Genomic DNA, 26,497 nt, shown 5'->3' on the forward strand with positions numbered 1-26,497 from the left:
AGGAAATATCTAGGTTTCAGGGCAGGGCCACTGCACTTTCAGTTCTCTGCACTTCCCTTTGGCTTATCCACTACTCCCAGAGTTTTCACAAAATACCTGGCTCCAGCCATTGCTTTTTGCAGACAAAGAAATATTCAAATTTACCCCTACATAGGCGATTGCTGATTCAGACAGACAATCAGGAAAAGCTGTTACAGCACCTGACCTTTGTAAAGGACCTACTGACCTCCCTGGGGTATACTATTAATGAAAATAAATCAAAACTAGTCCCCACACAAAAAATTGTATTCCTGGGAGCAAACCTGGGTATGGCATCCCAGATGGCATTCCTTACTCCAGAAAAACAAGCCTACCTGACAGGCTACTTCTCTCAACTAGCCACCAGTACCCAGTTATCCACAAGAAAAATCCTGCAAGCTGTAGGGTTCATGGTTTCCTGCATTCCACTCATTCCATATGCCAGACTGCATATGAGGAAACTACAGTGGTACTTAAAAAGCCTTTGGTGTCAACACTCTCAAAGACCTGGAAACTCTTATACCAACGATACCTTGTCTAAGGAAAGATTTTCTTTGGTGGGCAGCAGCATCCAGCCAGAACAAGGACTCCTCTACTCACAACCCCACGCCACCCAGACCCTCACTACAGATGTATCAGACTATGCCTAGGGTGCACACCTGGACGGCAGGTGCATTCAGGGCCATTGGAGCTCAAATCAAATACATCTGCACATCAACCAAAAAGAGATGCTAGCTGTTCAGCACTCCCTGACAGCTTTCAGACTCCCAGTCTCACCGGAGCCCCTAGTGATCAAAACAGACAACACCACAGTGATGTGGTATATCAACAAGCAGGGAAGGACTCACTCTTATCCTCTCTGCAGGCTCGCCATGACCCTTTGGCACACGGCCTCAGCCGTGCAAATACACCTGCTAGCACAATTCCTGCCAGGCTCCCTAAACTCTCTGGCAGACAACTTAAGCAGGAACCTGCTAGACCCACACGAGTGGCAGCTAGACCACAGAACCTTCAACCTTGTAACCCAGTAATGGGGCATCCATAAGGTTGGACCTCTTTGCCTCCCACTCCAATCGTCAGCTCAGCAAATTCTGCACCAGGGAACCTCACAGCAAGGCTTGGAAAGTGGATGCTCTATCCTTCCAATGGGTGAATCTCTCGATCTATGCATTTCCCCCTCTACCACTCATTTCAAGGGTACTGCTCAAAATAAGGGAGGAAAAACCAAGGGCAATCTTGATTGCCCAAGACTGGCCACGTCAGCACTAGTACCCACTGCTGCTCAGCCTGTCACCCCTGCCACCATGGCACCTACTCATGCTTCCACAATTACAGACCCTGAACCTGGCAGCCTGACTTATTCCCTGACATCTCCTCCAGCTGCCAGCCTAAGCAAACAAGTCGTGGATGTTATACATGAGGCCAGACACCCCAGCACTAGAAAATCCTATGCCGACAAGTGGAAAAGGTTTTGCACCTGGATCCAGGCTAAGGGAGGTGAACCAGCACAGCCCTCCCTACCTGTCATCCTGGATTACCTGGCAGACCTACTACACAGGGGTCTGTTCTTCTCTTCTATTAAAATTCATGCCTCTGCCATCTCTGCTCATTACAGCACAGAGCAACCTCTCTTCTCACACCCTCTCATCAGGCAGCCCCTAAGAGGGGATAACAACTTAAGGTGACCCAGAAGAGCTCATACCCCAGCTTGGGACCTTAACTTTGTGTTAGAGAAGCTCACCCTACCCCCCCCCCCTTTGAGCCTGCAGCTTCAGCAGAGTTAAAATTCCTCTCTTGAAAAGCAGCCTTGCTTTTGGCCATCATGTCAGCTAGAAGAGTTTCAGAGCTACAGGCACTCATGGCTGTAGAGCCCTTCATCATTTTCCATGATGACAGGGTCTCCCTCAGGACTAACCCATCCTTCATGCCTAATGTGGTGTCCAGTGTGGCTCTCATCCAATCCATTCATTTGAGCACCTTTTTCCTTAGCCCACAAAACAAGGGGGAAAGGATTCTGCACTCTCTAGATGTGCACAGACAGCTCTGATTCTATCTGGATAGGACTAAATATTTTAGAAAAACTGAGCAATTGCTAGTCAGCTTCACAGCAGGGGCAGAGGGCAAGGCCATATCCAAACAAACAATCTCCAAGTGGATAGCACATTGCATCCATTTCTACTACAAACAGCATGGGAAACTGCCCCCAAAGGGGGTCAGGATGCATTCTACCAGGGCAACCTCCACCTCTGCACCTTTTTCTCAGAGGGGTCCCCACCAGAGACATCCTGGAGGCTGAAACATGGACATCTGTTCATACCTTCACCAAGCATTACCACCTGTCTATCTTCTCCAAATCCAGGGCAGGCTTTGCCACCGCAGTCTTGCAGGGCATCCTAGCCAGCCCCCAGTCTTCTTGACTGCCTCCATCCTTTTCTTCAGCTTTGGGAATCAACCAAAATGTGATGACTGCTACAGTGAAACACGTAGAACATAGTACAGTTGTGTACACTTACCATAAATGTACATGTTCGAGTGTATGCACTGTTGCAGTCCTGGTTTCCCTCCCTCCGCCCCCTTCTCTCTCTCTCTCTCTCTCTTCCTCTCTCCTTACAGGGAATTTTTGTTATTTACTTTCTACTGGTGGTGTTCTTCCACCATAACCTAGCTCCCTATTTGGGGGCCCCTGACAGTTGGGGCAAGAAAAACTGATGTAATGGTGTCAGCTACCTGATTTTATATCACTGAAGACCTGACGTCAGTCCTGGAGCGACAGCAACTGATGCAGAAATACTAAGCCTCTGGTATTTGAGCCGACTGAGGGCTACCCCTGATAGGATAACCCAAGTGTGATGACTGCAGCAGTGAATACACTTGAACATCCACATTTATGGTAAGTGTACACAACTGTACTGTAGCACAGATGGGTAGTGATGCACTGTGGATTGAACAGATACCTTTAAGCAAGTGTTAAATGAGTTGTGCACATTACATTTATGCTGCTTAAAAGAGGAGGTTAATGGTCATTGTGCTGTGAAATGAATGAGAAATACAAGACAGGGCACAGTGTCAGACTAGAAATGAGAAATTCAGGAGCATAATAACAAGGCTGTTTATCACAGAAAGGGTGGTGGTGGTAATAAGATCTTATTATAGGAGATGATGAACTCATTGGTAAAAGCAGTTTTCAAGTTGAACATCAGTATACATCTGATAGAATGAGGGCTATTGAAATTATAAGCTGAGTCATAGTTCCAACTGCACATTCAAGCTCTGTGTGCTTCTTATGAAACTCATTTTTGCTACTGTTTTGTGATATGTTAGTGTGGTGCAAGTCAGGCATTCTGTGTGTAGACGTATGAGAAGCCACAAACACTGGAAACTTTGGAAATACAGGAATGTAGGCACATGCACAGCCATTGAAGGCCTGACAAACATCTGTAGCAAGAGTCCTACATGATGCTTAGAAGGAGAAGCATGCGTATTGCATTTTGACAGTGATTCTTTCTGCTAGAGCATTCCTCTACCTTGAATGTCTCATAGAAAACACAGCTTTATGGTCTGTTATTGTTCTATTTTATGTACCTGAACTTGCAACAAGTTTGACATTTGGGGATAACAGCTTCCAAACTGTTAGGTGAAAAAAATGGTCTATTTCTGAATATGTTTCTTTTGGAAAATATTAGGGAATGCGATAAACTTATTTTTTCATGTATTTTCCATTTCCTTTGTCTAGCTGTTTTGAATGTTAGATTCTATAACTGTTTGTTTGTTATTTGGATATACTTTTGTGATTATTGTAATTTTTCCTGTTCATAATCTAATTAAATAAACTTGTGTAAGTGAAAAAAGAACTTTGTCTGTTATTCCTTTTTATACTTTACATGATACATTTTGTCTGCTGCTTACCACAGATTCAAGTTAGCAGACATAACACTAAGTCTGGTGTGTTACTGTTAAGGTATTTCTAAAGTACTGGGGAAAAAACAGTCGTGTCTAAGCACTCATGAGGTAACACTAAATGTGCCATGTTACTGGAAAGGTATTTCTAAAGTACTGGGGAAAAACAGTCCTGTGTAACCACTCGTGGTACACCCATGAGGTCAGTGGGTATGTATAATTCACTCAGCTATGTGATGTTCCCAGTTTGTACTGTAGGTGCTTCTGGTAGGTTCTGGGTTTGGTGTGGTCAGTGCAGGTAATGAGTGCAGTCCATCTCTACATTATACATAATATTTTTATTTTGTTTCAGGTGACACACTGTTCCAGATGGCTGAAGTTCACAGGCAGATCCAAGTACAGCTGGAAGAAGCGGTAAGTCTGTAATTCAGCTCTCTCTAATCTTCCTTGACTACTCTTTCTACTCTCTTCTAAAATCTATTAAGAAAATCACCTCAGAGAAACATTCTATTGTAATTGTCTTGCCTTCATGCAACTACATTATGATAAAACAGGGTTTTTGTAACCACTTACTTCAAAAACTATATTCATCTTAATGACATATTTCCTTTTATACATCTTGAAATAGTTTTGCTATACTCCTGATTATTGACACTGTATAACATTGTATTGCTACTTAATGCCTTGTAGTAATCCTGTAACATTCCTGTTTAATGCTAATTTATAATGAAAATTGTTTAATATGTTGGAGCTTTTCTCCCCGGGCCTCTGCTGAAAAAGGGCTGTTCTACTCAGTCGGACAATCCTGGTCAACAAATGTAAAATAAAATAAAATAAATAAATTGTACAGTGAAAATATTCCCCTTATGAGTAAGAATTTAAGAGGATATCTCAGTTTTATTGTCATCCAACATATCATAGAACGCTATGCATAGGCATTGCTCTAATGCCATTGTGGTCCTTTTCAGTGACTCGGGCACTGATTGAATGCTCGGGCGCTGATTGAATGCTCGGGCACTGATTGAATGAATTGTTAACAGTGTACTACTTTTTGCTTAAGTATGTGATGGTTCTTTTGGCAGGCTCTTAACATGGAGGAACTAACTGTGTTGATAAATGCCAGTCAAGTGGCCTGGATTACTTGGAATTCTATGGTAAGCTGTGAGGTGGATTAAAACTAAGTATGTCAGGTAATGGTCTGTGTCAGGGAGGGAGACTGTACCTGCTGTGCATGGCTGTCTCCATACAGGTAGCTGTGTGTTTTATTAAAGACTGACACTTCAGAGGTGGAATGGAGAGCTTGCTGTTATTTAGCTAACTTGTTAATTTGAAGTGTTTTGTAAAGTGTTAATTAGAGAACCTTTGAGAAATTAATCGTAATGCTCTATTCATTCTGTATATTTTAAATCGGCGACCTGATCGAGTGTGTCCTCCACTTTCCCTGCCTGGCTAACCTGGTCCCTGCAACCTCGGGATATCCACTCAGCTAACTGTTTTCTACTTGGAAAAAAGAGAAAATTACAGCTAAAAGAAAACATCTAAGTTTTCCCTGCCTGGCTAACCTGGTCCTTGCAACCTCAGGATATCCACTCAGCTAAATATTTTCTACTTGAAAAAAGAGAAAATTACAGCTAAAAGAAAACATCTAAGTGTAGGTGCTATTATCCTTTTTTGTAACTAATTGGTAGCACACACTCAATCAGGCCAACACAGAGCCCTGTATCTCTCTAGCAAATCCCCATACACCCTCTAACCATACTAACTTTGAATTCCCTGAAAAGTTAATAAAACTAAAAAATAAAACAATTGGCTATAGAGAAAGATTTATTTTACTAGATAATATCGAAGTGTGTAACAACAGCTTCATTCTTACCCTCCAATCCTTAACTGGGGTTTTTGCCCTGCTCCGTTCGCTGCGGTCACTTTGCGCCCCTCCCTGCCCCCAAATCTCACCCACCCCCAGTACATGTATATTTATTCTGAACTCTGCGACCACACCCACAACCAACCACCAATTACACCATGCCCTCACATTTCTTCTCCCAATACTACCCCTTATATCTAACTGCCACTACACCTAAATTAAAGCAGTCATGCTAATAGTCAAGGTGACTTTACTCCTCACTTGTTCACTTCTAGCCTATATTATCTCATACCAAAACCACACAATAATAATTCCCAACCAATTTCACTGCACACTCTCAACTCCCCTCATACACTCACTCTACAACTTCAAAAGCCCCCTACTAAAAACCTCTTCTCAGTTCACCTACCCTATAACCATACTCCTACCACATTTACACATAAAATATCCCTAAAATGTGACCAGCACTTCACTGATTATATAAAGCACATTCTTAACTCCCTCTTCAAACTAGCCCTCAGTGGAAATATCCACCTCAACCCTTGTCCCACCTTCATTACCCCCACCTCAAATCCTGCCCCTGTAACCTCCCCCATCTCTCAAATCACAACCAGCGAAAAGCTATCAGACCTCCTCTTTATATCACTAAACATTAGGAGCGTCTATAACAAAACCCAAGACCTCCTTGCCTACATAAACCTATACCCTTCTGACATTCTCATTCTAACTGAGACCTGGCTCAAATCTCGCATCAAAAGTGAGGGATTTCTCCCACCTGGATATAACATCTTTCACCAGGACAGACTACCTAGCAAAGGAGGTGGTGTAGCCCTGCTGTTCAAAGACCATCTCAATATCCAAAATCTCAACAAATCAGCTCCTCAGTCTGGCAAAGAAGAAATCCTTTACGCCACTCTCAAAATCAACCCAAAGAAAACAATTAACATCTTAGGGTGCTACTTCCTACCAGTCCAAAATATACCTCCTCTAGAAAACCTCCTAAGCTGGGGCAATCTGTCCCTACCCCATGAAGTTATCATCCTTGGAGACTTTAACATTAACTGGCTATCCTGTAACACCAACCACCCAGCTCTCCACCAAAATCTCCATGGGTTCTCACAACTAATACAGTCCCCCACCCGGATCAATACAAATCGTAATACTCAAACCACTCTTGACTGGATCCTAGTCAACAAAGTCCCTCACAATTACCTATCAGGCTGTCTACCTGACAGCCTCAGCGCAATTCCCCAGCCTTCCTACTAAGGCATCACATAAACTGTATTAAGCCCATCACCCATAGACAAATCCGAAACAAAGCCAACTTCAACCACCATTCCTTTACCTCCTCTCTCCAAAATATTAACTGGTCACCACTAAAGTATCTCAACCTTGAAGAGGCCGTCCACTTCTTTAACAGCACTTTCCTCAACATCCTGAATACCGATGCCCCTCTAAGATATTCCAAAGTCAGAACAAAAAGCTCCCCCTGGCTACAGAAAAACTACCAGGGACCTAATTAAGACCAGGGATAAAGCTTGGGAACACTGGCTAACAAAAAAACCCCTCAGATAGATAGTTTTTCCATGAACCTCATAATAAGGTTAAAAAACAAATAAAAATAGATAAGGCGCACTACTATCAAACTTCACTAAACTCTTCTAATGACAACACAAAGCTATTCTGGTCTATAATTAACTCAATCCTTCTCAACAGTTCCCACTTCCTACATAAAAAAACTTCTGACAAAACTCAAACCTGAACAAACTCAGAAGGATAAACCACAAACATATAATCCAAAATGGGAATCCAGGCACCTCATAACTGGAAATAATCCAAGTTATAATGTAAAAAAAACTTTTAATGTGAGTGCTTTCATTCACATAAATAAAATGAACTTCTTCAGACAAATAAAAGGCATTCAAATAAGGACTTAAATACATTTCCTGATTCATGACATCACAATCCCACACTAGGAAGTCATGTGATTATAAATTTCCCATAGTTCATTCATAAACACATTGTTATTATTCATGTTTGATATAAAATAAATACAAACAAGATATATATATATATATATATATATATATATATATATATATGTGTATGTATATGTATGTAATATGTTGATGTATAAACATATAAATAGGAATAAACAAGAATAAACACGTTACAATTGTTGTGTTCTTTTTCCTATTTATCTTAGAAGTGACTCTAATTTTAAAATACATTTCAAAGAGCAGTAATCATTTAGTCCAGGATATGTGTGTGCATTGAGCCTTAATTGCCACAAAAGCTCTTGGTCCTCTAGCCTCAAAGTCCACGGACCCCCCCCCCATAATTGGGTACTACTTACTCAATTACCAAGTACTTAAACTGATGATTTGGTTCATTCATTATATGCCTGGCTAAGGCATTCATGGTGTTTTGTTTGTTTATGCTATACTGATGTTTGTAAATTCTTTGTTTAAAATGTCTCTCAGTTTTCCCCACATAAAAACAGACTTATGACTGACACTGTGCAAGGTAGACTACCCCTTTTGTGTTGCAGTCAAATCTACCCTGCAGCTCGTATTGTTCACCCAAAACCACAAAAGATGATGTTGTCTGTATACATTTGCAATAGGGGCATCTACCACATTTCTTCATGACTTTATTAGGTATATAGAGTTCTGCATTCCTTTCCTTTCCAGGATAGATTTAATATTGGACCCCCTTCTGTATCAAACCCACCAAACTTGCTGCTGGCAACCTCCCTGCCAAATATCTAAAAATAGCTGCTGAAGCCTAGCATATCCTATCTCCATATTAAGTAACTGCTCCATATCGGAATCCCAGGTACCATCACTATGGAAAATATCCCACATAATACCCCTTCATAAAGGTGGTCCCTCCACCAACCTCTCCAATTATCACCCCATCGCCATCCTCTCCCCTCTCTCCAAGGTACTAGAAAATGTATCAGTTCCCAAGTTTCTAACTACCTCCTAACCAATAATCTCCTCTCTAATAGCCGGCATGGTTTCAGGCCACATCTCAACACAAAAACTGCTCTGTTCTCCTTCACTAACACTATCCTTCACACAAAAACAGTGATCTCCTTTCCTCCGCCATATTTCTTGATCTATCGAAGGCCTTTGACATTGTATCTGACGAACTTCTACTCTCTGCTCTCTCCAACCTGTCTTTCTCCAAACCAGCCACAAAATGGTTCCACAGCTACCTCCATGTCTGCCAGCAATCAGTTGTCTGCGAAAACACCCTCTCCCCTCATCTTCCAGTAACCTCTGGTGTCCCCCAAGATTCCATCCTCGGCCCCCTACTATTCTCCCTTTTCTCCAACAACCTGCACACTGCCTCTAAACAAGCCTCACTTATACAGTACGCTGATGATTCTACCCTCATTTGCTCTGCCCCCACCTTACCTGAACTCCAACAGATCACACAAGAATCTTTCTCATCTGTAGAAAGCTGGCTGTCCAACTCCCAGCTCCTACTTAACCCCAATAAGACCAAACTCCTCTTCTTTCAACCATCCAAATCTACCCCCACCACTTCACTATACTTCCAAAGACAATACCTCCATCTCTCCATCGGCTCACACCAAACTACTCGAAGTGGAGATTGACAACAATCTCATATTCAACACCCACATATCCCTTACTATAAAAAAAGTTCACAAAAAACTTGGAGCCTTATAAAGAAACAACCAATAGTTCACCAAAACTGCTAGAATCACTATTGCAAACTCCCAACTAATTTCCACCTTACTCTATGCATCTCCCATACTTACTAATCTTAGACAATCAGACTTAAACAAACTAGAGGCATGCTACAACAAAACCACTAAATTCACCACTGGTGCTCTCTACTGCAGCCACCACTGTCCCTCAGAGAACTAGCTCCCACAACTCCTTCACCTGAATCAACTCCCCTTCGCCCACAAACTTGTAAACCACCCTCTCAAAATCCCATCACTGCAGTCCCTTCTCCAACCCTACCACTCCTCAAAACCCCTACGCTCCAGCAACAAAATTCTCCTTCAGATCATCAAAGCCAAAAACACTGCAGGAGAATCTCTAGTTTCATGTGCCATATCCAAACTTTGGAATAACCTTCCCCCCACCATTACTACCCTAACTTCTTCCAGTCATTTCAAGATTGCACTGAAACTGCACCTAAAAACTTAATGGCTGTGTCCTTGTCCAAACCTGACTAAATACCCCCCACCCACATCTTCTGCTCACATCCCCCACTCTGGCGGATCTAATCTTTGTTACCATAAAGGCAATTTAATGAATATACACTAATTTACTTGCTTTTAGTGTACTTGAATACCTATTAATTCTATATACTATGTACATTAAGCTCTTTATATTGTTTAAACTGTATATCTGTGTTACTGTTCATACTTTGTTTATATTTTTATGACTATAGTCTGTACCTAAGGGCTCTCTAAAATATGTCACCAACTTTGTTACTGTATTGTCATTTTACAATATGTGTAGCTTTACTATCCGGGCCTCCACTGAAAAAGGACCTGTGTCCAGTCAGAATTTTGCGGTAAACAAATGTAAATAAATAGTAAATAAATATACCAAACTGGACTTCTCATAGGTTCATACTAGGCTATCTGCCCTAGGGCATTTATAAGCCTAGCCAAAGTGTGTTTGGCTTTCCCACCCATTTTAAATGAATTTTGCTATGCCCTTTTTCGAGGTTAGTATACTGTGCCTCTGTCTAACAGTGACACAGAAGTGATACCCGGGGTTAACCTACAATCTCCCATCCACTCATCAAGATTCCTCTTGAAGAGAGTCAATGAGGGACTCTGACTAACCTGGACTGGGATTTTATTCCAGAGTGAAGGAAGCCTATGGGTTATGAATCTGTCCCTCCAGCATGTCCTATTTATTTCAGTGCTGAGGTTCAAGTCTCTCGAGCGCGTAGCTCGATGGGATTTGAATTTTCTGAGGTGCAGCATGTCCATTAATTCTGGGTTGGACATAGCTTTATACATCAGGCACAGATCACCTCTGAGCAGGCGGTATGCCACTGAGTAGAGCTGGCGTTTCTTTAACCGGGCAGCATATGGCATCTGTTTGAGCCCTTTGATCCTCTTGGTGAGGTACTTTTGGGGTCTTTCAAGTTACTGCAGGTGTCTGGTAAGGTACATCCCAAAAGGGGCATTGTACTCAATTATGGGCCTGATGAGGGATGAGTAAAGAGGCACGATGACCTCCCCTGATCTACATGTGAATCCCTTCATGATTAGGTGGGCTATATAAAATGTTTTTCTAACCACTTTGGCCACGTGGTTGTCAAATGAGAGATTGCTATCAACTTGGGTCCCCAGGTCCCTAATTACTTCTTCTGTACTTAATGGATTACCACCTATGTGGTAATTTGTGGGCACTTTGTTTTTGTCAAAGGGGGTGACTATACACTTTTTGGTGTTTAGCTTGAGGCCATGGCTCTGGCACCAGTTGTCTGTTTCTATGAGGCCCTTTTGGAGGATGCATGTGTCGGCTGTAGAGTCGATTATGGTGCCCAGTTTGCAGTCATCTGCGAACTTGGTCAGCCACAGTCCTTCCGTGTTGGCCTATACCTCCGAGAAATATATACCGAACAAGAGAGGTCCCAGGACTGAGCCTTGTGGGATGCCACTTGTAACTGGTTTGGAGTCTGACATGGCTCCAGCAATTCTAACCATGTGGGTTCTGACCTTGAGCCAGTTTGCAACCCATCTAGTGACATAGGGGTTTATATTTAAGCTGGTGAGCTTATCTATAATGCCCGAGTGGGGTATTGTATCGAAGGCTTTTGCGAGGTCCAGGTAGGCTGTGTGGACCACCTTCCCCTCGTCAATGGCCTTGGTGACTGTTTCAAAGAAATCGACTAGGTTTAAGAGGCAGGATCTGCCCTTAAAAAAGCCGAACTGGGTAGGATCCAGTGTCTGTAGATCCTCAATATCTTTATTTAGGAGGTCCATGATGATCCTTTCCATAGCTTTGCAGACCAAGCTAGTCAGGCTTATGGGGCGATAGTTTGCAGGATCCATTGAGGCACCACCTTTGTGGAGAGGGACCACTGTTGCTGTACGCCACTCTTTGGGTACATATCCTGTAGTAAGGCTGAGATTGAATAGTAGTTTTATGTTTGGGTTTAGCTCTTCTTGGAGTTCATGTAGGACGCAGCCCGGGACACCGTCTGGTCCCATTGATGCTGTGTTTTTTGCTTTGGAGAGGGTGTCTCTTACCTGAGCATCTGAGATGTCAGGGGGGCAGCATTCTGCTGGGATAGATATTTGCCCTTTTGGTGGGGAGAGGGGGGAGAAGTTTGTGCTGTACCTGTCAGCTAGGAATACTGGTATACTGGTATCTCAGATAATATCCTTGGGGCCTAACAGACCTGACAAGCCGTAGCACAGTAAGATCCTACTTTAAATGTCTGTCTCCAGTGAGTGAAACAATTTAGATGGTCCCATGTGCCAACTTTTCAGGTGGTTCTAATATGGGAAATTCCCTTATGTAAAGGAACATACCTCTTTGATCAAAACATTGGGGACATGAGCTTCAAGATTTTTTAAGCACACATGCAGCCTAGCTCTCCCAATATGTACCACTTACAATTCCCATGTTTAGTGCCTTATAATTATAGGCCTCCAAGTTTATTTGCAGCCTCTAGCTATTTAATCATGACTGCAAGCACTGCCTTTTGGAGGAAACCAGGTTTGCAAGCTTATTGGTGATTAATAGGCTAACAACCTCAGGGCACCTTTTTAAACCTAGCCATGTTTCTAAGTGTATCTGACAAGTGTTGATACCCTGGGGCTATATTAATGGGGTATTTGTAAATTTGGGCATAGGTCATGAAGCATTTACAGGCTACCTCATTCTGCTGGAGACATGGTTGACAGGCCAGGGGTAAGTTTCTGATTCCCCATCCACTGGCCCAAGTTACGCTCAAATTGTATTAGGGAAGAACTCTGCTTCACATGGAAGGAAAGTTTGTTACAAAGAAGGGCAGTATCTAAGACAAATAGCTACCCCTCTAATGTGTCATATTTATGCTACAGATGAGGTTAAGGTCCTAGATCAAGTACTTCTAATTCCATTTGTTTTGTGGATGTGCAATAGGCCCATCAGAGTGGGGTCAGAGGATGCTTTGCACGCCAGACATAGATCGCCTCTCAGCTGTCTCTAGGAGAGTGAGTGCAGGAGTAACAGTTTGTGGTCGTTTCTGTAGGACATGTTGTTTACACCCTGTAATCTTTTTGTGAACGACCTTTGTGGTCACTCCAGTTGTTGCATATGCCTGGGCAGATACATACCATAGGGGGTGCTGTACTCAATGAATGGTCTGATGAAGGCCGAGTCCAGTGGAATAATGACATTCTTGGACATTGATGCCATACCTTTCCTGTAAGTTGCACAGCATACAATGATTTCCTTACTAAGGCAGACACACAAAGGTCAAAAGGCCAGGTTACTGCCTACATGCGTTTCCAAACCCTTGACCATTGGGTCTGCTCGTAGGGGTGTGTTATCAATGGCGTTATCTTCCAAGGGTGGCCAACTCCCCAAAAGATATTATTATGCATTTCTTTGCACTGAGTTTTAGACTGTGGCAATGACACCAGTTATTAGTCTGTGTCAGACCATCGTGGAGGGTATTTGTGTCTTTTGGAGATTCTGTGGCTGGGATTCATGTGAATCCATTGAAGGTGGTTTTGATGAATGCAAATAAACTGAAACCAGTTCACCAAAACCACCTTCAGCAAATAATGAAGCAATTTTTTTTTTTTTTTTTTTTGTAGGGGGGCTTGGTCACACAACAGTGGAGAAAAAGGCAATTTTCACTTTTGTTGAAGATGGTTAAAGTGTTTTGGTACCAATTTTTAAGAATAAGGGTGATGTGCAGAGCTGTAGTAACTACAGAGGGATTAAATTGATCAGTCACAGAATGAAGTTATGGGAAAGAGTAGTGGAAGCTAGGTTAAGAAGGGATGTGATAATTAGTGATCAGCAGTATGGTTTCATGCCAGGAAAGAGCACTACAGATGCAATGTTTGCTCTGAGAATGTTGATGGAGAAGTACAGAGAAGGTCAGAAGGAGTTGCATGTGTCTTTGTGGACTTAGAGAAAGCATATGACAGGGTGCCTAGAGAGGAGTTGTGGTTTTGTATGAGTAAGTCAGGAGTGTCAGAGAAGTATGTAAGAGTGGTACAAGATATGTACGAGGGTAGTGTGACAGTGGTGAGGTCTGCAGTGGGAGTGACGGATGCGTTTAAGGTGGAGGTGGGATTACATCAAGGATCAGCTCTGAGCCCTTTCTTATTTGCAATGGTGATGGACAGGTTGACAGACGAGCTCAGACAGGAGTCCCCGTGGACTATGGTGTTTGCAGATGACATTGTGATCTGTAGTGAGAGTAGGGAACAGGTGGTGGAGACTCTGGAGAGATGGAGATATGCTCTAGAGAGAAGAGGAATGAAGGTCAGCAGGACTAAGGCAGAATATATGTGTGTGAATGAGAGGGAGGATAGAGGAATGGTGAGGATGCAGGGAGTAGAGGTGGTGAAGGTGGATGAGTTTAAATACTTGGGATCAACAGTTCAGAGTAATGGTGAGTGTGGAAGAGAGGTGAAGAAGAGAGTACAGGTAGGATGGAGTGGGTGGAGAAGCGTGTCAAGAGTGATTTGTGATAGATGAGTACCAGTAAGAGTGAAAGGGAAGGTCTACAAGAGGGAAGGTAATGAGACCAGCTATGTTATATGGGTTGGAGACAGTGGCATTGACAAAAATGCAGGAGTCAGAGCTGGACGTGGCAGAGGTAAAGATGTTAAGATTAGCACTGGGTGCGACGAGGATGGACAGGATTAGGAATAAGTATTTTAGAGGGTCAGCCCAGGTTGGAAGGTTTGGAGACAAAGCCAGAGGCAAGATTACGTTGGTTTGGACATGTGCTGAGGGGGAATGCAGAGCATATTGGGAAAAATGCTAAGGATGAAGCTGCCAGGTAAGAAGAAAAGAGGAAGGCCTAAGATAAGCTTAATGGATGTGGTGAGAGAGGACATGCAGGTGGTTGGTGTGACAGAGCAAGATGTAGAGGACAGGAAGAAATGGAAACAGATTATCGGCTGTGGTGACCCCTAATGGGAGCAGCCAAAAGAAGAAGAAGTTGAAGATGGTTTCAACGAAATGTCTTCAGTTTCTTTGTGTTTTCTGAAATTGTCTTAGATGGATTGATTTTAGATAAGGAAAGTCCAAAAAGGAGTAGCCCCAGTACTGAGCCTTATGGAACAAATCAAGATATGAGCTGCGGCTGCTGATGTTGCTAGAGCTTTAACAGTGTGACCTGCTGGTGTCAAAGAGACAAGAGTGCAGCATTCATCACTGCTCACCTTGGATGAGATAGAGATGGAAGTGGCTCTTGCAGGAAGATACTAGAGGGTTCATTGAAACATTCCCAGGAGAATCACAAATGGCAGAAAAGGAGGAAATGAGAACCATTGTAAGAGCACTAGGCCTCACTGCTTTGAAGTCTCATTTCCATGGGGATATCTGCTCCCTTGCTGGGTAGAGTTCTTCATCCCTATCACCATATTTTAATGGACACTGGAAGCACCCTGTTGACTTTCATATTGTCCAGCATGGATAGACAATGTGTGATTAACTCATCTACCACTTCCTGCTATGTCTTTTAGCGGATGGTCCTTTTCTAGAGTGCACCAAAAAATATGACCTGAGATATGATTTTTCAGACTGGTGTAAACTCAAAGAACTACCCACTTACCCACCAGCCTATGGGGATAGATAGGGATTCTGCTGGGCCACTTGGGGCAAAGTCCTTTTAGAGGACTTTACAGGTAGAACTGGGGGCCTGCCAATGTAATCTCATCTCTGGGGTTTGAAATATTTCTTTCCCCTAAACACTTAGGTAGATTTACAAGAAGAAAGAGTAGAACTACACATTTCCTGCACCAAGGATAAGTCATTAGGCCTCTTTGTAAATATCTTCAGTGATTCTCTCAGAGGATTCCCCAAAAAACGACCTCTGTCCTAAAGGAACTATGAAAAATAGGGTTCCTATTAGATGACCGAAGATGCATTATATCGAATGCGTCTTGGCCGAACTTAAAACAACGAAAATGCAAAATAGCGAAGTGGCTTTTAAGCAAATTCTTTCCCAAGGAAAGAATTCGCTTGGCCGCATCTGTTACTTTGCGGCTTTCGGCACTGTAGTGCGATCTCGGAGTTGGTATATTTAAGTAGGGGTGGGCGTATTATTTCAATTTTTTTTTCTTTTTTTGTTTGGAACAACGATTTTTTTTCCCTTGGAAAAAAATCACTGTTCTGAGCTTTCGAGATTGTAAGCTTTCACTTACATGGGTTTGATTATTCATCGTTCACTTTTTTAAGCGTTCGATGATATAATATAGACCCAAAAAATAGCCCCACAAAGCTCTTCATGTGACATGGAGAATATTAAAAAAAAAAAAGGTAATTATCGCTTATATAGTACATGTTTTATTTGTATGTACCTCTCTGTACTTATTTAGCATTCATTATTGTATCTACTTCTTTAGTATTCATTACTTGTTAATGTGTGTTTTAATACTTGCTGTTGTCTTGTTGATGTAAATTGTCTTAACTTTCATGTATCATTTAGAGCCTCTCTCCCTGGGCCTCTGCTGAAAATGGGTTCCTGACCCAGTCGAACTTTCCTGGTAAACAAATGTTAAATAAGTAAATTAAATATAAATAAAGTAGTTCAGCAACTGGGCTAGGCAAAGCTGGTTTTCGTCAGTTCATTTGTCCCATCAAAGGTACACTGGGAAGCATAACGCCCTCCCTTTGATTGCTGTCATTTGTACCTTTCTCAGCCATGTCCTGATCATCACTGTGAGGCAGAGAGGACAGTTTCCCTGAAGCCTTCCTGACTACTGAGTTCTGAATATGAAACTTATGAAACTTGTACTTACTAATCCAAAGTCTTAGGGTGGAATAAGTTTTCCACATAATAGCAGTAAAATCTCTTACTAATGTGGGTGACTCAGAGGGTTGCTGGGAAGACCCTGTACACATATTAAATTCATATTGACAGATCAGGATATAGGAAACCTTATAGGTTCATAGGTGTTTACTAGGCTAACAACCACAAGGGCCTTTTTAAGCCTAGCCATGCATCCCAAATCTCTGACAAGTTCTAATACCCTTGATAAGTGCAAGTGTTGTCCTGGGAGATGAACCATTTACAGGTTACCTGTGTCCATTAAAGACATAGGTGTCAAACCAGGGATGAATTTCCGGTTTCCCATCTACTTGTCCAAGTTGCACTTGAATTAGGTTAGGGAGGAAGTCTGCTTCACATGGATGGGGAGCCTGTACCATAGACTGGTGGTCTCTGGGATACATACCTATCTCTCCAGTACGTCCTATTAATATCACAGGCAAGGTGTAAGTCTTTAGAATGGGTAATTCTGGTGCTATTTGTTTTGTGGATATGCAGGAGGTCCTTCAGAGTGGGGTCTGACAATGCCCTGTATGTCAGGCATAGATCTCCCCTCAAAAGCCTGTAGGAGACTGAATGCAGGGATAGGGCCTTGAGGCGGTCTACATAAGTTCTGATAGAGCCTTGCAAGAAATGTCTGCATTTCCCTTCAAAAACAGTATTTCCGGTGCAGGGTGTCTTTTTTTACTTTTGTCAGGGTATTCATGAAGGTGATTTGACTGTGGTTCCATATGCCTTCAAGCACTATGAAATCCTGGTTTTCCCTGCCTGAGTGACTTATTGCTGTTAGCCTCCTACAAAGAATCCTTGATATTTTTAGCTGTGAGTCAGTAAGTCACCTATGAGCCAGCTGTTGCACGCAGTGCATGTGAGTGGTTTGCTGGTGCATGCATAGTCTTGTGCTAAGGCACCACTAAGAAGTAGCTGAGGTTGTTTTACAGCCATGTCCCACTAGCATTGACCAGAGGGCAGTGCTGCTGTCATAGGTGCTACCGCTCTCTTTTAGGTTGGCCTTCTTACTGTCTTTGGGATGAGAGTGCTGGCAGAGTTCCATTGCATCTCACCTCCTTACAAGCTGGCCCTTCATTACTACTGAAATTGATTAGGCCCCAGGCCACTAGTGCACTGGCTGGGAACCAAGCCCTTGCACAAGCAGGCGGGCTTATTGCCATGGATGCCTGGTGGTCTTTGCGCACTTTCATATAATCCAGGCTGTCCTCTAGAAGTAGAGCATTTTCTGGATGGTCAGTGCTTCAGGCTAGTTTAACTTAAATCCGTTTGGAAATTCAGGTTCAGTCATCCATTTTCAGTAATTCTGGGGTACTGCTTGGGATTTTAGCTTATATGTTTTGCCAGCTGCAAGGACCTATTTAAGATAGACAATGTAATAGGTAGTAGAAGAAAGTACCCAAATTGTTTCACTCACTGCAAAGGCCTACTAAAACTCAACTAACACTGTGAATACTGGCATAGTTGTTGTATAGCAGCTAACTAAAGTCACTGTATGCATCATCTAGGAAGTCTAGGTGATTAGGTTTGGGCAGAAACCAGACAAGAAATGTAGCTTTCCCAGAAAAAGAGACTATTTGAAATAAACAAAAATGCAATGGCGGCCTTGTAACAAAACCTGTTTTAATCAGTTTCTGAAGTGAGTGTTGCAAGTTCCTTGCTTTTGTTCTAAATACCTAGTGAAAATATACTTTTGCCAACATTTATGGTACCTGTACTTGGACTGGTTTTGACCTTCTGAGGACTATAACTGTTATCTTCAAAACAACGTGACTGTACATATGTTCATTGCATATCTTTCTATATCCATATCTTTAAATGTATATATAAATCCTGAGGTTGTGACTTCTCTGAGTACTCGTGTTATTTGGAGGTACAGTAAACTTGAAGTCAGTATACGTTGTCGCCTCACAGCAAGAGGTTCTCTCATTAGATTTGCGGCTGGAGCGCCTTCTGTGTGGAGTCTGCATGTCCTCCCCACGGTCGAGTGATGCTAAAGACATGCAGGTAGGTGCGAGCATGAATGGGCATGCCTTCTTTGACAGTTGGGCATAGGGCTGGCGACTCGGCACCATAAAAAAATCTACTGCCAATCATGAGTGGGCCGGAGTTCCGCTGTGGCAACCCCTAACCGGGAAAAGCCGAAAGACTTTTTAGTGTCCTCTGCTTTGGACTTGTACTGGTAAAACCCCCAAGCAAAATCACAGGGATTATATTGTGTTTTCACATTCAGTTTTTTTTTTCCATTGAATTACACTTTTATTCTATATTTTTTTATTGCAGACAAGAAAAGTAAATGAAAAAATTGTGAACAAGTAGCACACAGCTTGAAAATGAATGTGAAAAAGACAGCTGCATACAGTTAATTACTAATTGCCTCCATTCGACCTAGTGAAGTTTGACATCAGTAATAGTGACAATAAAAAGAATTTATGAAGCATGCAATAAAAAAGTACTGACAATATAACAATCGATACTACATTGGTTGGGAGGGTGGCCTAATGGTTAAAGTGTTTGCCTTACAAGCACAAGGTACAGGGTTTGAGTCTCACAAAGGATAATTGGCTAGGCTTAAAATGGCTTGCAAGGGCAGTTAGCTTAGTACTAATCTATGAACCTATGAATCTATATACAGTGGATATAAAAAGTGTACACACCCCTGTTAAAATGCTAGGTTTTTGTGATATAAAAAAATGAGACCACAATAAATAATTTCAAATCTTTTTCTAACTTTAATGTGACCTATAACCTGTACAATTCAATTGAAAAACAAACAAATCTGTTAGGGGAAAAAATATATAAAAAATAAAAAGCATACAATACACTGGTTGAATAATCAACAAAAGAATGGCTTCACCAGAAGAAAATTAAAAGTTTTGGAATAGCCCAGCCACAGCCCAGATCTAAATCCAATAGAAAATCTGTGTGGTGACCTGAAAAGGGCTGTGCACAAGAGATGCCCTCCCAATCTGATAGATTTGGAGTGCTTTTGCAAGGAAGAGTGGGCAAACATTGTCAAGTCAAGATGTTCCATGCTGATAGATTCTTACCCAAGAAGACTGATTGCTGTAATTAAATCAAAAGGTGCTTCAACATAGTATTAGTTTAAGGGTGCACACACACAACAAAGTATTAGATTAAGGGTATGCACACTTATGCAGCCAGCGTATTGTACATTTTTTATTTTTTATATTTTTTCCTCCAACAGATTTGTTTGTTTTTCAGTTGAATTGTACAGATTATATATCACATTAAAGGTGGGAAAAAGCTTTTGAAATGATTTATTGTGGTCTCATTTTTTTATATCACAAAAACCTGGCATTCTAATAGGGGTCTGTAAACTTTTTAAATGCACTGTATATAACGGAGTCTAACAAGAGATTCTCTTAATAAACAAAGGATTGCTATAAACAAGCATACTGACCTATACAAATCAAAGTTAAAATTATGTATACAAGAATAAATTCAACTGACACCATAAAGGAGGCAGGCAATCTAATAAGGGTTCTTCGAGCTGTTTCCAAACAAACAAAATTGTTCATTATTTAGAAGGCTAGAATATTTTTAGAAAACATTAAAAACTTTATAAAGTTCATGGTGGTCTCCATCCAGATGCAATGAACAGTCTAGAACAACTGAAAGTTGCAAAAGCCATAACTTTTTGGATCCACTTTTTGGAATTGGTTTTGGAACGTTTTGGATCTGGTTAAGGTAGAATATTCACAGAACACTCATATCTCAGACCTTAATGGAACGGAGATGTGCAGAATATTAATTACTAATTCCTTGATAGTTTACAAAATAGGCATAATGTTTGGAAATTCTGATCATCATCATCATCAACCCCCTTTTTCCCATTTTCTACATATGGCCGGGGTGTTAGGTCACTTGTCACCATCTCTCCCTAGTCAGTGCCACTGTCATACTTCCTTTAAGACTCACGATGACTGTCGCAGGTCTTCTCTCACACAACCCAACCACCTCTTTGCTGGATGCCCTTGTTTCTTCTTGCCTTCTTTCTGTCTGTCCCAAATCTTCTTCACTAAATTGTTTTCAGCTTTTTTGTACATGTACCTGAACCACCGTCTCATCTCTTTGCCCTTTTTTGCAGTTGGAGCTAGTTAGGCTTCTGATCTTATGTCCTCATTTCTTCATTTTCCCCACAGTGTGTAACCTACCACCCATCTCGCGCACTTCATCTCCACCACCTCTAGCTTCCTCAACTGCTGTACTTTACTGCCCAGGTTTCTGCACCATACAGTAGTACTGGTCACACCGCTATTTTATACACCTTACATTTCAGTTTCTTTGGCATTCTTCAGTTATATACTACACTTGGCACTATGTGCCAGTCGGCTGCAGCCCCTCAGATTCTAGCTCTGACTTTGTTATTCACTTACCTTCTCCTCAACAACCCCTCCCAAATACTTGAAGCTGTTAGCCTATTCTACTATTTTCCCTTCTATCTCCATTCTCAGCTTCTTGTGATTTCCCTATTTTATGCCATTACAACTGTCTTATCCCATGCACTTTCAGTTTTGCATTTCAGTCCCCTTTGCTGATGTTCTTCCTCAGTCTTTCTGTAATGCTACATCATTTGCATACAACAGCTTTGTTGACTTGTCCCCTCTAACCAGTATGCTAATGTAGTCCCATCACCAGTATGAGCAGCAGTGGGCTCAGAGCTGAACCCTGATGTACACCCACTCCCACTGGGGACCCTTCTGTCACACTGAACACTACTCATACTTCAGCCATTGGGTCCTGAGACTCTGAACTACAGCAGTACTGTCCAAATCAGCTTTCTTGGGATCTTGGTATATGCTTTCTCCAAGTCTAGGAATGTGCAGTTGGACTTTCCTCATTTCTGGCTTCTTCTCAACTCTATGTCTCACTGCAAACATTGGGTCAAGTTATGCTGCATTCTGATCTGAACCCAAATCGCTCATCTCTCATCCTACTTTCTACTGCTCTGCATATTTATGAATCACCTTTTAGAAATTCCCCAAATGATGTGCAACTTATTAGATTTGACTCCTGGATATTATATTTATTTATTTATTTATTTATTGACATTTGATGACAGAGAAAGTCTGACTGGGTCAGAAACCCATTTTCAGCGGAGGCCCGGGGAGAAAATTTCTACAGTACTTCATGCAAACAGTAGAGGTATAAAACTATATTAATACATTTATAGAACACTGATTAAGGTACACAATTTGGAAAACAGAATTATACACTCATAACATTTAAACTATCAGGAGAAGATCAAAACTTATGAGATGTCAACGAGTTTAGGAAATAGTGAGTGTTAGACTTTTAAGTGAAAGGATTTAAAGAGTAGTGAGAAAAAGTCAAGCATTAGTAGAAGTAACTTTAGGAGAGCTGCTATTTTAAGTTTATAAGTATGACATTTATTAATCAGAGTGAAATAAGAAGGTTCGTGTAAGAGGAGCTCAGGGTGTAACAGAGGATGAGAGCTGTACTTGTAAGCTTACAAGATATAAGTTAGGTAGAGGGCTAAAGTGTAGATTTAATTGACTAGGATAAATGGTTGATGTAATAGGGCAAAGAAGTAAAGGAAGGAAGGGGGGTATTTTGTGGGATTAGTTTACATATGCTTAGGAACAAGGACATATGTGTCTATTTAGATAGTGGTTTTTCAATGTTAATTTGAAACTCTTAAGGGATTCAATGTCACAGATGTTAGGTTGTAGAGCATTCCTTAATTTAGCAATGGCAAGGGAGTAGATACTTTGCCCAGAGTTTTAGTGGAGCAAAGGGTGCTAGATGGGGTGTAAGGCAGCAAGATGTTCATAGGTTCATAGATTATAGATTAGTACTGAGCTAACTGCCCTTGCGAGCCATTTTAAGCCTAGCCAATTATCCATTGTGAGATTCAAACCCTGCACCTTGTGTTTGTAAGGCAAACACCTTAACCATTAGGCCACCCTCCCAAAAGCAGAGCAGCTGTCTGGGTTGTAGATTATTTTATGAGTCAGAGAAAGCTGTCCTAGGTTCAGTAGTAAGGAAATTCTAACCAGTTTAGCTTCTTAGGGCATGATAATGGTGGGGTACAGTAAGGTACCCACTGGCGAATTAGGCAGTTCTATGATAGCATGATTGTAGCTTGTTCAGAAGGGCTGATCTTGTCTCCTGAATCTGATTGACTTCTTTGAATCAGTCTCCAGAGCTGTGGACGAGGGTAAGGCAGTCCACACAGCCTATCTGGACCTCGCCAAGGCCTTTGACATCATCCCCCACTCTGGAATCATAGATAAGAAGATTAGTAAGAATGGGGGCTGCATAAAGAAAGATCTTTGGCACAGGTTATTTTGGGGGAAGTGTCCATGTACTGTTTGTAAAGTTTCCCTAGTTTGATATGTGTTTTTTTGATTATGTCAGATGTTAAAATCATATGTGAGAGGCTTTGAGAGAACAACAGAAGCTTAGTTTTATTTGGGCTAAGTAGTAGCTGTGAATCATTTATCCAGGTTTTGATACAGGTAACGGCAGTTTGAGTGATGTTTAAGAGGTGAATGAAGTTGGTGGAAGAGTAGATAACAATGGCATCGTCGGCCTATTGTCTGAGCGATATCCAAATATAGATCAGTGTTTTTCCAGCATAGAAGCTGGTGTTGAAAACAATGAAAGATTTATGTAAATTGATGCCTCTGCAATCTTGGTTGTAAATGAAAGTTGCATTAGAACTTGCAACTGCTAGAAATAGAGAGACAGAGTTATTGTTTCTTTTATAGGAGATTATACGCTCATCAGTCATTATATAAACCTTAATCACTAAACTATTCAGTAAAAGTAAATAAAAATGGAAATTCTTATAATATTTTGTTGAAAATATTTTTTCTCCTTTCTGTCATGGTTATTGGTCTGGGCCCCGTGTCATATCCACTCTGGGTGCACCAAATAATTCCTTGCCCCCACCTCCCCGACTTATTCCATTTTTTTTTTGTGCTGTGGCCAGTTATGGAGCCTGGCAATAGGATTTAACATGTTTGAGCATCCCTTCTGTGGGGAAAGGGTTTGTTGTATGACCTACCCATTTCTCCCTCCCCTTCGTGGCAACATAGTTTTATCCAGGGTGGTTATGCAGTATGGCTTTTATTGAAAAGGTTAACTGAACTGTATTGTTAACTGCTTGAATAATTGGAATAGGGCTCCTGCAGAGTCTGCCTTTGTAAGGAGTGTGAGAGAAGTTATATCTTAATTGTAACAATTTCCAAAAATCTTCACACAAAATTTTAAAGTTCACCAGTAATTTAACAACAGGTATGAAATGAAAGCTGCCATCAACTACAAGCACTAGCTTGCCTATATAACTGAACTCTTTGCTTATCCTATCTTTCCAGTTTAAGGTTGATCTACCTACTCTGATATGAGGTTCCCCCAAATTGGCATGCCCAGTGATCAAGCTTCAAATGTGGGGAAAAGGGTATGTAGAAGCTTTTTGGGGTACTGCTTCTCTGCTGGTCAGAGAAGGAGAAATACGGGAACTGAATGTAGTGGTCTCTAACTGGGCAGAGTGCATGGGACTTCACTGAATGATTTGTGTGCAGTTTTGGTAAGAATCTCTTCAGTGCCTTTCTGTTGCATTCAGCTGCTGTAGGTTGTAGCCAGGGTATCTTCTAAGGGAAGACTGGAGCAAGTATATCAAACCCAGCAGCGTCTGGGTTACTACTAGTACTCAGGAAGCAGCTTGGGATTAGTGATACTGTTTTACTTCTGGTGAGAGAAGGAACAAACGATCATTGATTCCTAGTTGTGCACAGCAGTGTTGAGACTACAGTTCCATTAATAGCACCTCCAGTGTTCAGCTCCAAACCTCATAGCCGCTAATCTCCCTTCAGCCCACATTAGTAAGCACCTGGAACTGTGGATTTGCTCTGTCTCCAGCAGTCTCTGTAGCCAGTCCAGTGTAAATGATTATCCTGAGAGGCATAATCACATTTATTGGCAATAGCCAGATATTTAAACAGAGTCATACAGTGTGTAAGAAATGTAGTTATGGAATGTTATTGGAGGTAAAGCTCTATTACAAAGCCAAGACAAATAAAGCACAAATTGTCAGTACAACACAGTCAGTCATACACAGCTCAGAACTAAGACATAGACTTACATACACTGAAGCTTTTAAAAGCAACTTATCGAAACCACAAAGGCTTTCTAAATGTAAACAAAGACAAATTACCATCAGCAACCACACAAACACACAACACAGACAGCACCCACCATGAGACATACATCTAAGAGTCACACTGACTCAGTTTAAAAGGCAAACCTCCCCACATTCCAATATTCTAGTTACAGGTGACTCCATAGTGAGACACATCAATTCACCACTTACCGGGCTGTAGAAGGAGAGGGTCATGACCATTGCGTATCAGGTAACTAGATTCACCACATCACACATGCACTCAAGTCCCCGTACCAAAAACTCACATATGGCAGAGTCATAGGTTCACCACATCACACATGCCTCAAGTCCCTGAACCTGAAACTCATATATGGCAGTGTCACAGGTTCACCACATCACACATGCCTCAGGTCCCTGTACCAGGAATTCAAATATGGCAGAGTCATGCAGCAGCGGGGTATAAATAACTTGAGACATAGTTTGTTCTACTACAACAACAAAAAATACACTGAACCCACAGATATTGCTAACATTCTGGCTGACAGGTTCAGTGCAAATTTCTCCCCTCCTTCACCCCCAAAAGAAGAAATACTTATCCCAGCTGAATGTAATCTCCCTGTCATCTCAGATGTCCAAGTGAGAACCGCCCTAAACAAAGCAAAAGACACAGCATCAATGGGACCTGACGGTATCCCGGGGTGCGTGTTACGTGAACTCCAAGAGGAGCTAAACCCACACATAAAAATGCTATTTAACCTTAGCCTTACTTCGGGATATGTACCTGAACACTGGCATACAGCAACAGTGGTCCCACTCCTCAAGGGGGGTGCCTCTACAGACCCTGGAAACTACCGCCCCATAAGCTTAACTAGCCTGGTCTGCAAAGCTATGGAAAGAATCATTATGGAACTCATAAACAGAGACATAGGGGACCTAGAGTCACTTGACCCCACCCAGTTCGGCTTTGTAAAGGGCAGATCCTGCCTTTTAAACCTGGTTGACTTTTTCAAAACAGTCACTAGAGCCATTGATGAGGGCAAAGCAGTCCATACAGCATACCTGGACTTGGCTAAGGCCTTCGACACAATACCCCACTCAGGCATCATAGATACGCTAAACAGCTTAAAAGTAAACCCTTATGTCACTAGATGGGTTGCAAACTGGCTAAAGGACAGAACCCATAAAGTTAAAATCGCTGGAGCAATGTCAGACTCAAAGCCAGTCACAAGTGGTGTCCCACAGGGATCTGTCCTGGGACCCCTCTTGTTCGGCATTTATTTCTCAGATGTTAAAGCAAACATGGGAGGCCTGTGGCTGACAAAGTTCGCAGATGACTGCAAACTAGGCGCCATAGTCGATACACCAGCAGACACACACATCCTACAAAAAGGCCTCACTGAAACGGACAACTGGTGCCGTAGTCACGGCCTTAAACTAAATGCCAAAAAATGTATAGTCATCCCTTTTGGAAAAAACAAAATACCCTCAAATTATCACATAGACAGCAACCCACTGAGTACGGAAAAAGTAATCAGAGACCT

General features: G+C 41.8%; 1 protein-coding gene across 2 annotated transcripts in view; it reads left to right on the top strand.

Annotated features, from left to right (window-relative positions):
• The window catches only part of LOC122808740 (brain-specific angiogenesis inhibitor 1-associated protein 2-like), a 1,062,100-nt gene that overhangs the window by 488,076 nt on the left and 547,527 nt on the right, over window positions 1–26,497 (top strand). For both annotated transcript variants that reach the window (XM_044079751.1, XM_044079760.1), the window contains exon 5: window positions 4,268–4,329. In XM_044079751.1, the coding sequence (XP_043935686.1) occupies window positions 4,268–4,329 (62 nt within the window). The remainder of the gene's footprint in view (window positions 1–4,267; window positions 4,330–26,497) is intronic.

This window comes from Protopterus annectens, chromosome 1.part1, assembly GCF_019279795.1.
Source record: "Protopterus annectens isolate FY-2018-M chromosome 1.part1, PAN1.0, whole genome shotgun sequence".
Classification (NCBI taxonomy): Eukaryota; Metazoa; Chordata; order Ceratodontiformes; family Protopteridae; genus Protopterus; species Protopterus annectens.